The sequence below is a fragment of the Mesoplodon bidens genome (assembly GCF_964165515.1).
Source record: "Mesoplodon bidens genome assembly, chromosome: 4".
Classification (NCBI taxonomy): Eukaryota; Metazoa; Chordata; class Mammalia; order Artiodactyla; family Ziphiidae; genus Mesoplodon; species Mesoplodon bidens.
In genome coordinates this window covers 5,934,591-5,946,504 of record NC_138160.1, presented here as the reverse complement: position 1 = coordinate 5,946,504, position 11,914 = coordinate 5,934,591, and the positions used below count along the sequence as shown (strand labels likewise).

General features: G+C 45.2%; 1 protein-coding gene across 1 annotated transcript; it reads left to right on the top strand.

Moving 5' to 3' along the window:
- Positions 1-760: 760 nt before the first annotated feature.
- LOC308615861 (glycine cleavage system H protein, mitochondrial-like) lies at positions 761-1,282 on the top strand (the record flags this gene model as incomplete). Its single annotated transcript, XM_081231733.1, has 1 exon — positions 761-1,282. The coding sequence occupies one exon, from the start codon at positions 761-763 to the stop codon at positions 1,280-1,282; it is 522 nt and encodes a 173-aa protein (XP_081087859.1).
- Positions 1,283-11,914: the final 10,632 nt, after the last annotated feature.

Genomic DNA, 11,914 nt, shown 5'->3' with positions numbered 1-11,914 from the left:
CAGGTAACGAGTGCCTCAAGGTTGAGAAGTGTCCTGTATTCATCTCTGTAGCACCTGAGCCTGAGCTCTGCCTGCCACTTGGCAAGAGCTGAATCAATGCTTGTCAGGAGGTTGTTGAGAGGGGAGGGAGGCGAGCGGAGGAGAGTGGACCTTGAATCTGTCCTCTCTGCAGGGCAGGATGGGTGTTCTCTATTATGTGAACCAAAAGTGCCGCCTGCCATATCAGTAAACAAAGTATGTAGCAGCCATTAAGCCACCCCATTACAGTCTCCTGACCGTGAGCCCTGAGGGCGCTCAGGATAGACACAGGATGCCCGCCATCAAGCCCTCAGTCACTGCAGCCCCCCACAGAGATGCACCCTGAGGAGACTCAGGATAGGAAAGCACAGGATGCTGGCCCCAGGGAGCTGAGGTGCCCGTCACAGGAATGACTTCAGTGCATCTTCCCACACAGAGAAAAGCACCAAGTTCCTGAACTTGAGATGTCTGGTTTTCTTTAATTAACAATAACCTTTTGACATTCCCACTACCCAGTCTTTGTTGCAAAAACTCCTCTATAACCTGGCTCCCCACCTTGTCTCTTCAGAGTGACCTGAGATTCTTTGTCCCCGGCTTACGTCCTCATTTTCGTCCACCGGATTAAACAACTCTCAACTTTTAGGTTCTGCATTTTTTTCAGTTGACAGTTTGAAAGAGAAAAATTGGGAGCTATTAGAAGACACATTTTCTCATAAAAATGAAAGTAGTGACCCCTGCGAACATGGCGCTACGAGCGGCGCGGAGTGCGCCAGCCGTGCTCTGCAGCCTGCACGCCATCTCTGTGCCCAACGTGCCCTGCCCGCCGTGGCCCTGGGGACTGAGGGTGGGCGCCGGCGGGGCGCTGCGCACCAGCCCCGCTCTGCTGTCAGTGCGTAAATTCACAGACAAACATGAATGGGTAACAACAGAAAACGGTGTTGGAACAGTGGGAATCAGCAATTTTGCACAAGAAGCTTTGGGAGATGTTGTTTACTGTAGGCTGCCTGAAGCTGGGACAAAATTGAACAAACAAGAGGAATTTGGTGCTTTGGAAAATGGGAAAGCTGCTAAGGAACTCCATTCTCCTCTATCAGGAGAAGTAACTGAAATGAATGAAGCTCTAGCAGAAAATCCAGGACTTGTCAACAAATCTTGTTATGAGGATGGTTGGCTGATCAAGATGACACAGAGTAACCCTTCAGCACTAGGTGAACTAATGAGTGAAGAAGCATATGAAAAATACATAAAATCTATTGAGGAGTGAAAATGGAACCCCTAAGTAAATACATGAAAAATACATAAAATCTATTGAGTGAAAATGGAACCCCTAAGTAAACTAGTTTGAAACAACTTAATCTAGCACAGTTGTCTTAAATTAGTAGCTGATAGATTTTTTAAAAGCAACTTTTAGCAAAAGAAACGACTTGCTACAATATTGCCTGAAGAAAATACCCCTTAACTTCCTAACGACGTCAGATAAACCCTATGCATCTTTTTCACAACAGCCTATGATTTTTAGGCTAGTCTCCAGTTATAACATTCAGAATTCCTGAAATTATCTGTGGCAAAACTAGTTATAAAAATTATGTAATTCAAGGATAACCTTGTTATCTTAACCTTATATAATATTATAACTTGCTTACAGCCATCCCTGGATTTGGATCAAAATACTCAATGATATTCCCACTGGAAATAAATGGCAGTGGAGAAAAGTTTGTTAGTTGTATAGTGTCCAATGAAGAGCATTACTATCTTAATATACTTAATATACTTAATATACTGTGTTTGCTGGTACTATTTTTGTACAGTGAAGCAACAGCCTTGTAGGAAAATAAGAAACCATTTAACAATAAAATATTCAACTTTTTAAAAAAATGAAAGTAGCAGTATGCTCCTTTTCATTTATTCAAGAGGGAAAATTGTCCCCGAGCCCCACCAGCCTTGGCGTTCACTTGCCAATCTTGCATCTCCCAGTGCTTTATTCTCACCACAGTGAACATTCTTAGTAGAGACTATTATTTATATGTCTTTGAATAACATCTCTTGTCCTGAATTAAATTGTTACTTATAATAGAAAAAACAGCTGTAAAGTATGGGCATCGGACATTCTCAGGACCCACGTTGCACTCAGTACTGGGAGGGTGATGTGCGGGGAGTCTGTCCTCTGAAGATGTAGGACGGCACCCCAAGGCTTCTCTTCTCAAGGAGCCCAAGAGAGAAAACCTTCTTATTCAGGCAGAACCAAGTCCAATCAACTGGTGGAAATAAATAGAAACGTGGAACCGTAGCCCATTTTTGTGCTATTAACCTAAGAAACAAAGGACTCCTGATGAAGTTGCATGAAGGGATTCTGAACATCGTCTGTGAGGTCTCCTGGTCCCTAAGCAGGGGCGAGTGAGTGTGGAAGAGGATGCTTCCTGGGGGACAGAGGGGACCAGCCACCGGGATGGATACTCCAGGAGCTGTCGGGTGGTTGGGGAGTGCGGAGGGGGGCACCAAATCTAGGAGGTGCCATCAGAAGTGTGGACAGTGCAGGTTTGTATTTATCTTGACAGTTTTCTAGCAAATGCAAGTGTCTTGCTCTAAAATAAGAACAAGACTGGTGGTCCAGGGGTTAAGACTCCGCGCTTCCACTGCAGAGGGTGCAGGTTCCATCCCTGGTCAGGGAACTAAGATGCCGCATGCCTGCAGGACGGCTAAATAAATAACTCAATAAGTAAATAAAACGTGTTGAGGGGCTTCCCTGGTGGCGCAGTGGTTGAGAGTCCGCCTGCCGATGCAGGGGAAACGGGTTCGTGCCCCGGTCTGGGAAGATCCCACGTGCCGCGGAGCGGCTGGGCCCGTGAGCCATGGCCCCTGGGCCTGTGCGTCCGGAGCCTGTGCTCCACAACGGGAGAGGCCACAACAGTGAGAGGCCCACATACCGCAAAAAAAAAAAAAAAAAAAAAAAAAAAAAAAAAAAAAACCATGTGTTGAGTAGATAGACTACACTTAAAAAGAATAGGTGACTATTATTGGTATATAAATTATAATAAATAAATACATAATCAGAACATTGTGACAATTTTCTGACAGGTAGACGTGAAGTGTCTTGAGGAAGGGCACATTTTTATAACTTGCCCAGCCCTGGCCATCCCTACCAGCCCTCCCTCCCCAGAGCCCAGCTTGGAAAGGGGATTAGCTGTGCAGATGGGGGGCACATGTGTCCAGCTCTGGAGAAGGCACTCCCTGGCTGGAGTTAGGCACCTGCCTCTGAGAAATTCATCCAGCAGAAAGCTCTGTGAAGCAGCTCATGAGTCACCTGTCCATTTTCCCTGGGCACCTTCAGCTGGAGGCAGTGGAGCTCAGCCCTGGGAGAACCAGAGCATCAGAAGCTCAGGGTGCGGGCAGCCTCTCTTACCTACCGCGGCTCCGCCCCAGGGCATCACACATCAATCGCACGTCTGAACGGTCTGTCCGAATGGGCAAAAGGCCCTCTCCTTCCACTTAGCTATTGTTTCTTTAATTAACTGACTTTACTTTTTAGAGCAGTTTTAGGTTTACAGAAAAAAATGGAGCGGAAAATGGAGTTTCCGTATCCTTCCCTCTCTCCACACAGTTTCCCCTATTATTAACATCCTGCATTAGTGTGGTGCATTTGTTACAATTAACGATATTAAAAATATAATTTAAATAAAGTAAAACCTAAATAGCATTTACATTTAACAATTAAATTATTATTTAAATGATGAATTAAAATAAATAATTATAATAAACTAATACATTATTATTAACTAAAGTCCATAGTTTACATTAGGGTTCCCTTGATGTTGTACATTCCATGGGTTTGGACAAATGCGTAATGACAGGAGTCCGTTAGTGTAGTGTCATACAGAATAGCTCTACGGCCCTAAAAATCCTCTGTGCTCCGCCTACTCAACGCTCCCCTCACTCCCAACCCCTGGCAAGCACTGATCTTTTTCCTGTCTCCATAGTTTGCCTTCTTCAAAATATCATATATAGTTGGAATCATACAATATGTAGACTTTTCAGATTGGCCTCACTTAGCAATATGCACTTACGTTTCCTCCACGTCTTTTTGTAGACTGAGAGCTTTTTATCTCTGAATAATATTCCATTGCATGGATGTACCATAATTTCCTTATTCATTTATCTTTTGAAAAACATCTTGGGGGCTTCCCTGGTGGCGCAGTGGTTAAGAATCCACCTGCCAATGTAGGGGACACGGGTTCGAGCCCATGTGCGGAAAGATGCCACGGGGCAACTAAGCCTGTGTGCCACAACCACTGAGTCTACGTGCCACAACTACTGAAGCCCACACGCCTAGAGCCCGTGCTCTGCAACAAGAGAAGCCACTGCAGTGAGAAGCCAGTGCACCGCAACAAAGAATAGCCCCAGCTCATCACAACTAGAGAAAGCCCGTGCACAGCAATGAAAACCCAACGCAGCCAAAAATAAATAAATTAAATAAATTAATTAAAAAAAAACTTGGCTGCTTCCAAGTTTAGGCAAATGTAAGTAAAGCTGTTATAAACATTCATGTTCAGGTTTTTGCGTGGACATAAATTTTCAGCTCATTTCAGCTAGGTTGGCAAACATCTAGGAGCATAGTTGCTGGATAGTATAGCAAGAGTACGTTCAGTTTTGTAAGAAACCACCAAGCTGTCTTCCAAAGTGGCTGCACCATTCTGCATTCCCTCCAGCGATGATGAGAGTTCCTTTTGCTCCATGTCCTCACCAGCATTTAGTTTTGTCAGTGGTTTGGACTTTGGCCATTTGAATAGGTATGCAGTAGTATCTCGTTTTAATTTGCAATTCCCTACTGACATATGATATCAAGCATTTTTTCTTATGCTTGTCACTCATTTTTTCCCTGTGGGCCTAAGGGAGATATTTGTAATTCAAAGCAGAAATAGTTGGCTTGTCATTATGGGAAAAGTACTGTTCTAGACTGATAGGGCCAAACACCCCCTTAACACATCTTTCAAAAGTGATGGGAAATTATACTAATGCCAAGTAACATTTTCTTTTTTAGATGCTTTCAAATTAGAGAGTACAATCAATGTTAAAACAATGGGGAATAATTGATGCCCTCTCCAGAGGATCCTAGCTGGGAATGGAGTTTTCTCAACCATGTGGAGCCTTTGAGACCAAATCTTGCTGATTTGCAATGTGCGGAAGCAACCAATCTAGGCTGTTGAATACTTTGCAAAGAGCTAGACACGACTTAACCTGAGATAGTTCTACAATACTGTCTCCCACTTGCGTATTTTAGGTCATGCAAGCTAGATTTTTAAAAAGAGAAAGGCAATTGTCACCTCATTGAGAGAATTGGCTTGTTTTCAATTCTATCAAACTGAAGAATTTAAATTTAGTGTCTGTGCTTGCTCCAGCAAATTCTCCATGAGCCAATATTTATTAAGACATTAACATTATCTCTTAAGGACGACCCTGTCAGCCACAGTGAGAGACGCAAGGAGCAAAGAGTGGTGGCTCCCTCGTCACCTTGATGGGAAGACGGGATTCATACACAGACAACAGCCCGGACAGCAAACATCTACAAACAGGAATGCAACTGCCAGAAGTTTCAACGCCCAGCTTGGCCATGAAGCTTGAGCTCTTTCTGTCTCTAGTTTGACATTGACGATGGGAGCTGTCTGCCCTGAAGCGTGCCACCCCAAAGAAGGACCTCCTCTTAGTGGGACTGAGCGACAGAGCCCAGTGGCTGTCTGTCTGAGATCCTCAATGTGCCCTTGCAATGGTCAGTGTGTGGGCACCGTGGTTCCTAGAGGCCCCCTACTCACAGCTTGAGTTTTCCTCCTTAAGCTTTGGGGAACAATGAACTTTCAGTTCTCTGGAATGTCTAAGTCAGTGTCTCCAGGAATCCAGGCCAGACTCTTCCCCAATGCATCCAAACTATGGAGCTCGACTGTGAGCTCCGTTGCTATTCATCTTCATCCTGGCCAAGCTCTGATGAGCATCACTCCATGAGGCAAGACGGGAAGTGAGATGTCTTTAACATCCAGGGGTCCTTCACTTACCATGGTTTTCACTCCGCTCTGGGTATTACATAAAACTTTTCCAAATATTCCCTCCAAAATATAGAGCTTTAACAATCTCATTCATTCATTCTTCCTCAACCAACTCATTCATAGATACCGAAGAACCCACTCTTCCAGTGTAATCTATATAAAGCAGCTGGGTTTCTAGTATCTTCATAGAGGAAATGCAAACTGAGGGAGGTACCCTGGCAAAAGGCCGATCTCTTTGACCAGAGGGCTTCATGTATACAGTCTTCAAGAGATACCACCACCCCTTTTCCATTTGGAGCAGAACAAATGCTCACCAGGGGACTAGCTGCATGGATGATGCAGACCCCTAGTCCTCAGCCTAATGCTAAGGCAGCCCTCCCCAGCACCCCATCAGCTCTCCGTGTTCCAGGCCTGTTGAATCCATCTTGTTTCATTTCTGGTGGGCTAGAGAGTCCCATCATCCTTCCTGAAAGCAGGAGAATAGTATTTAATCCTTCCTGTTCTTCCCTATAGACAGACACCTGTCCATTTGCCAACAGACATCTAGATAGACCACTAAAGGCTGAGGGATTTTTATATTGCTTCTTTAAACATGTCTTCATTTTATGTAAAAACTGACTGCTTTAGGAGACCCAGGAATGGATGAGGTAACAATCTAATATTTCATTCGTATTGTATTTGACAAAGCTGAGGTTTTTATAAATGAAGGTGAACATTCTGAAATATTACCTTTGAGTTCCGTTAGTCAATGGCAATATAAATATGATTTTCCAGCTGCATTTTCTTCAGGGAAAAGTGGAGAATGTCATTTAAAAAAAAAACCTGAGGAAGTGGTCTGCTTTCAGCAGTTTTTAAACTGGTTCATAGTTGAATGATAGTGTTAATTAGATTCCATCATCCTGTGGACAAGGTCCTAGAAGTTCAGAAAGACTATTTTACTGGGCTTCCCTGGTGGCGCAGTGGTTGAGAGTCCGCCTACCAATGCAGGGGACACGGGTTCGTGCCCCGGTCCGGGAAGATCCCACATGCCGCGGAGCGGCTGGGCCCGTGAGCCATGGCCGCTGAGCCTGTGCTCCGCAACGGGAGAGACCACGACGGTGAGAGGCCCGCGTGCCGCAAAAAAAAAAAAAAAGACTATTTTACTGACTTAACAGTTCCATTTACTATCTTCTGACAAGTTGGGTTTTGAAATGACTTAAAGCAGGAAGGACATTTTGACCAAACCTGATGCTAGCACTGGGGTTAGAACAAACAGACAAAAGGCAGTTTTACAAGATGTTCTGGTTCTTTGTGAGGTTAAGAGGGTGTCCTGATATGTGTATATTTGTCTTAGCTGTTCTGAAAAGTTTTCCATCCTCAGTCCATTGTGGTTTTCAAAAAAAAAGCAAACCATCATACTTTTTATAATTGTATTAGTTATCTATTGCTGCATAACAATTGTACCACAAACTTTAAGGTGTAAAACAACACATGTTTATGACCTCAGAGTTTCTGAGGGTTGGGACTCAGGGGCACAGCTTAGCAGGGCCCCCTGCACAGGGTCTCACCAAGCTGCAGTCAAGGTGTCAACTGGGTTGGGATCCTATCAGAGACTCTAATTGGAAAGAATCTGCTTCCAAGCTGGTGTGGTTGTTGACAGCCTTCAGTTCCTGTGGTTGTAGGACTGAGGGCTTCAGCATCTTGCTGTGAGTCATCTGGAGGCCATTTTTACCTCCTTGTCATGTGGACCTCTCATGGGGCAGATTCCACCATGGCAGCTGGCTTCTTCAAAGCAGAGAGAGCATCTCACAAGATGGGTGTTACAGTCCTATATGTCATAATTACACATAAAAGAAATTGAATCAGTAATCAAAACCTCCCAAGAAACAAAAGCCCAGGGCTTCCCTAGTGGCGCAGTGGTTAAGAATCTGCCTGCCAGTGCAGGGGATGTGGGTTTGAGCCCTGGTCTGGGAAGATCCAACATGCTGCGGAGCAACTAAACCCGTACACCACAACTACTGAGCCTGTGCTCTAGAGCCCACGAGCCACAACTACTGAAGCCCACATGCCTAGAGTCTGTGCTCTGCAACAAGAGAGGCCACCGCAGTGAGAAGCCCGCATACCAAAATGCAGAGTAGCCCCCACCCGCCGCAACTAGAGAAAGCCCGCGTGCAGCAGCAAAGACCCTATGCAGCCAAAAATAAATAAAAATAAAATAAATAAATTTATTAAAAAAATAAAAACACCAGGACCAAACAACTTCACTGATGAATTCTACCAAACATTCAAAGAAGAATTAATACTAATCCTTCCTAAACTCTTTAAAAAAACAGAAAAGGAAAGTAATCTTTCAAACTCATTTATGGGGCCAGAATTACTCTGATACCAAAACCAGGCAAGGATGCCACAAGAAAAGAAAATTACAGGCCAATTTCCCTGATAAACACAGATTGAAAAATTCTCAACAAAATATTAAAAAACCAAATTCAACAATGCATTAAAAGGATCATACATGGACTTCCCTGGTGGTGCAGTGGTTAAGAATCTGCCTGCTAATGCAGGGGACATGGGTTCAAGCCCTGGTCTAGGAAGATTCCACACGCCACGGAGCAACTAAGCCCATGCACCGCAACTACTGAGCCCGCATGCCACAACTACTGAAGCCCGCACACCTAGAGCCCATGCTCTGCAACAAGAGAAGCCACTGCAATGAGAAGACTGAGCACTGCAACAAAGAGTAGCCCTCACTCACCGCAACTAGAGAAAAGCCAGCGCACAACAATGAAGACCCAATGCAGCCAAAAATAAATAAATAAATAAGTTAATTTTAAAAATTAAAAAAAAAAGGATCATACACCATGAACAAGTGGGGTTTATTCCAGAGATGCAAAGATGGCTCAGTATCTTCAAGTCAGTCAATGTGATATACCACATTAAACAAATGAAGGGTAAAAACCATACAATCATTTCAATAGATGCAGAGAAAGCATTTGACAAAAGTAAACATCCTTTACGATAAAAATGTTCAACAAAGCAGGTATAGAGGGAACATACCTCAAGCCATATTTGACAAGCCTACAACTATCATCATACTCGGTGGTGACAGTCTTTTCCTCTAAGGTTAGGAATAAGACAAGAAATCCTACTCTCACCACTTTTATTCAACATATTATTGGAAGTCCTAGCCAGAGCAATTAGGCAAGAAAAAGAAATAAAAGGAATCAAAATTGGAAAGGAAGAAGTAAAACTGTCATTATTTGCAGATGACATAACATAAATATAGGAAACCCCTAAGACTCCGTCAAAAAACTGTTAGAATTAATAAACAAATTCAGTAAAATTGCAGGATAGAAAGTCAATACACAAAAATCTGTTGTGTTTCCATACACTGATAACAAACTATCAGAAAGAGAAATTTAGAAAATAATCCCATTTACAATCGCATCAAAAAGAATAAAAAACCTAGGAAGAAATTTAACCAAGGAGGTGAAAGACCTGTATATTGAAAACTACAAGATATCAGTGAAAGAAATTGAGGAAGAACGCAAATAAATTGAGAGATACTTTGTGCTCATGGATTGGAAGAATCAGTATTGAAATGTCCATACTACCCAAAGCAATCTACAAATAAATGCAATCCTTATGAAAATTTCAATGGCATTTTCACAGACATTGGACAAATAATCTCAAAATTTGTATGGCATCCCAAATAGCCAAAGAAGCCTTGAGAAAGAACAAAGTTGGGGGCATCATGCTCCCTGATTTTAAACTATATTACAAAGCTATAGTAATTATGGTATTGACATAAAACTATGGATTCGACTCTAAATTTTGTGGAAGCTTGATTCGAATGAGTGTTTTAGAGCTGAAAGTCTTGTCTCCAACTCCCAACAGTAACTGCAAATCTCAGAGTATGTGTTGTAAGTATGTATCAGAAGTGGGCTTGATCTGCAGGCAGTGTCCCCGATGCTGGGCTTACCAGGGGAAGGTGAGGTAGCCTGCTGGAGATGCCTTCTCCGTGAGCTGACCCCTTGGGTATCCATCCCCTTTGGCATTTCTCTTCTCCCTGAGATGTAATATCAAGAGGGTCCTACCCAATAAGACAGAGGTTCTAGAAATGGAATCCGTGGGCACAGTGATTCAAACTGCTGTGCTGTGGAACCCGGGGCAGACATTCTCTCCTGGATCCAGCAGAAATGGAAGTCACAGGAGGAAGCCTGGCCCTGGAGAAGCATCCCCTGAGGAGGGCAGGTATAGTAAGCTCTCTGCCTTGTTGGATTTCAGATTTAGCCAGGACAGCCAGTGGATTGCTTTCCCATAAATAGCAGCAGACTGCGTGGGTAGCCGATAGCAGATGACTGAGGCCTTGCACAGTCATGGGAGGGAGGAGCCTGGGACTCAGGTGGTTTGGATGAGAAGCAGGTAAAAGGCAGAGAGAGAAGTCCCTGCAAGGCAGAGTGCCAACTGCTGCCAGGTCGAGTGAGGAGAAGCTTGGCGCTGAGCCCTGGGGGTTGCTGCAGGGATTCTGAGTCAGTGAAGGGAAGGGAGCGTCTGCTGGGGCTGAGGGAAAAATCACTTGGGGTTAAAACGAATAAGGCAGCTGGCAATTGTACAAGATGACAGCTTCTGCAGTACCGCTTGACTGCAGCCCATTCACGCTAAACCAGTCCCGTTATGTCCCGCACCTTGTGCAGCCGCAAGGCTTAACCACAGAGCTGAAGGGCAGAAAGAAAGCCCAGCTAGGCAAGAGAGGACAGCGTGGGCAGCCTGCTCCTTCCAGACCTGGGCACAGTGAGGGGAGGAAGGAGGGGCTCTCTGAACCTGCCCCCCAGGGGAGAGGGGCGGACAAGCTGTGGGAAAGGGCTTGGGCCCCTGCTCCAGTCCCCGGGCTGCCACAGCAGAGTGATTTTGGCAGAGGGAGGCCAGGTATGGGAAAGCAGGCGGCTCATAGGAGACTGCAGATGCTGAGAGGCAGCTCAGAAGGCAGCAGGTCTGTGGGCAGGGCGGCCAGCGCCTCTCCATGCGGAATGAAGAGCTGTGGGTTGGACCCCTGGATGCACCTGGTTCCCCAAGGATCCTGAACGATGAGGGAAGACTGCCCTGGCCACTAGAGAGAGGCTGGGACGCTGGTCCCCGAGGAGAGGCTACAGCCTCAGCAGTAGCAGGGCAGTTTCCCTGCAGACCAGTCTCCTGCCTGGGATCGGGGGACAGCGCCGGGGTCCAACGTTGAATCTCAGCTAAGAGTTGGTCCCAGTGTGGGTGGGAGACACATGTTCTGGTGGGATAAACAAAGACAGCGGATCCTCCCCAGGGGCATAGCGGAAGGCTGGAGGAACCAGGGGCCCCTGAATCACGCTGGAGCTACAGGCTATTAAGTCACAACTTATTGGGCAATCTTGGACTTCATCATAGCGCAAGGATACCCCAAATCTCATCCTTAGTGATGCTAGTCAAGGTTGAGTCTGTGCTTTGAGAACAAGATCCAGATAACAAAGAGGCAGACGTGAGGGCCCCAAGCTGGCCCAGGGAGGGGTTTTAGCTTCTGGAAGTTGCTTCTGTGCAAGAGGGGTCGCCAGGGGACACCCCAAGAGCCATCAATCATGTGTACCCACTCACTCACTTTCAAGCATACAGGATTCCAAGACGATGATGGGTCTAAAAATACACAGGCCAGCTGTGTCTGGCAATACACTTGAATGACCTCCAGCCAGAGGCAGCGACAGGCACACTTGTCCAGACTGTCTGTGTGAAAGCCACCAACTCCCTACAGGACACTTATTTCAGGATCCAGACCCTCGGCCCAGGTTGTCCCGTCCTAAAGCATGGAGCTTTTCTACCTTGGTTTCCTTGTTGAGTGAGAAGCAGTGTGGGAGTCATTGTTTCAT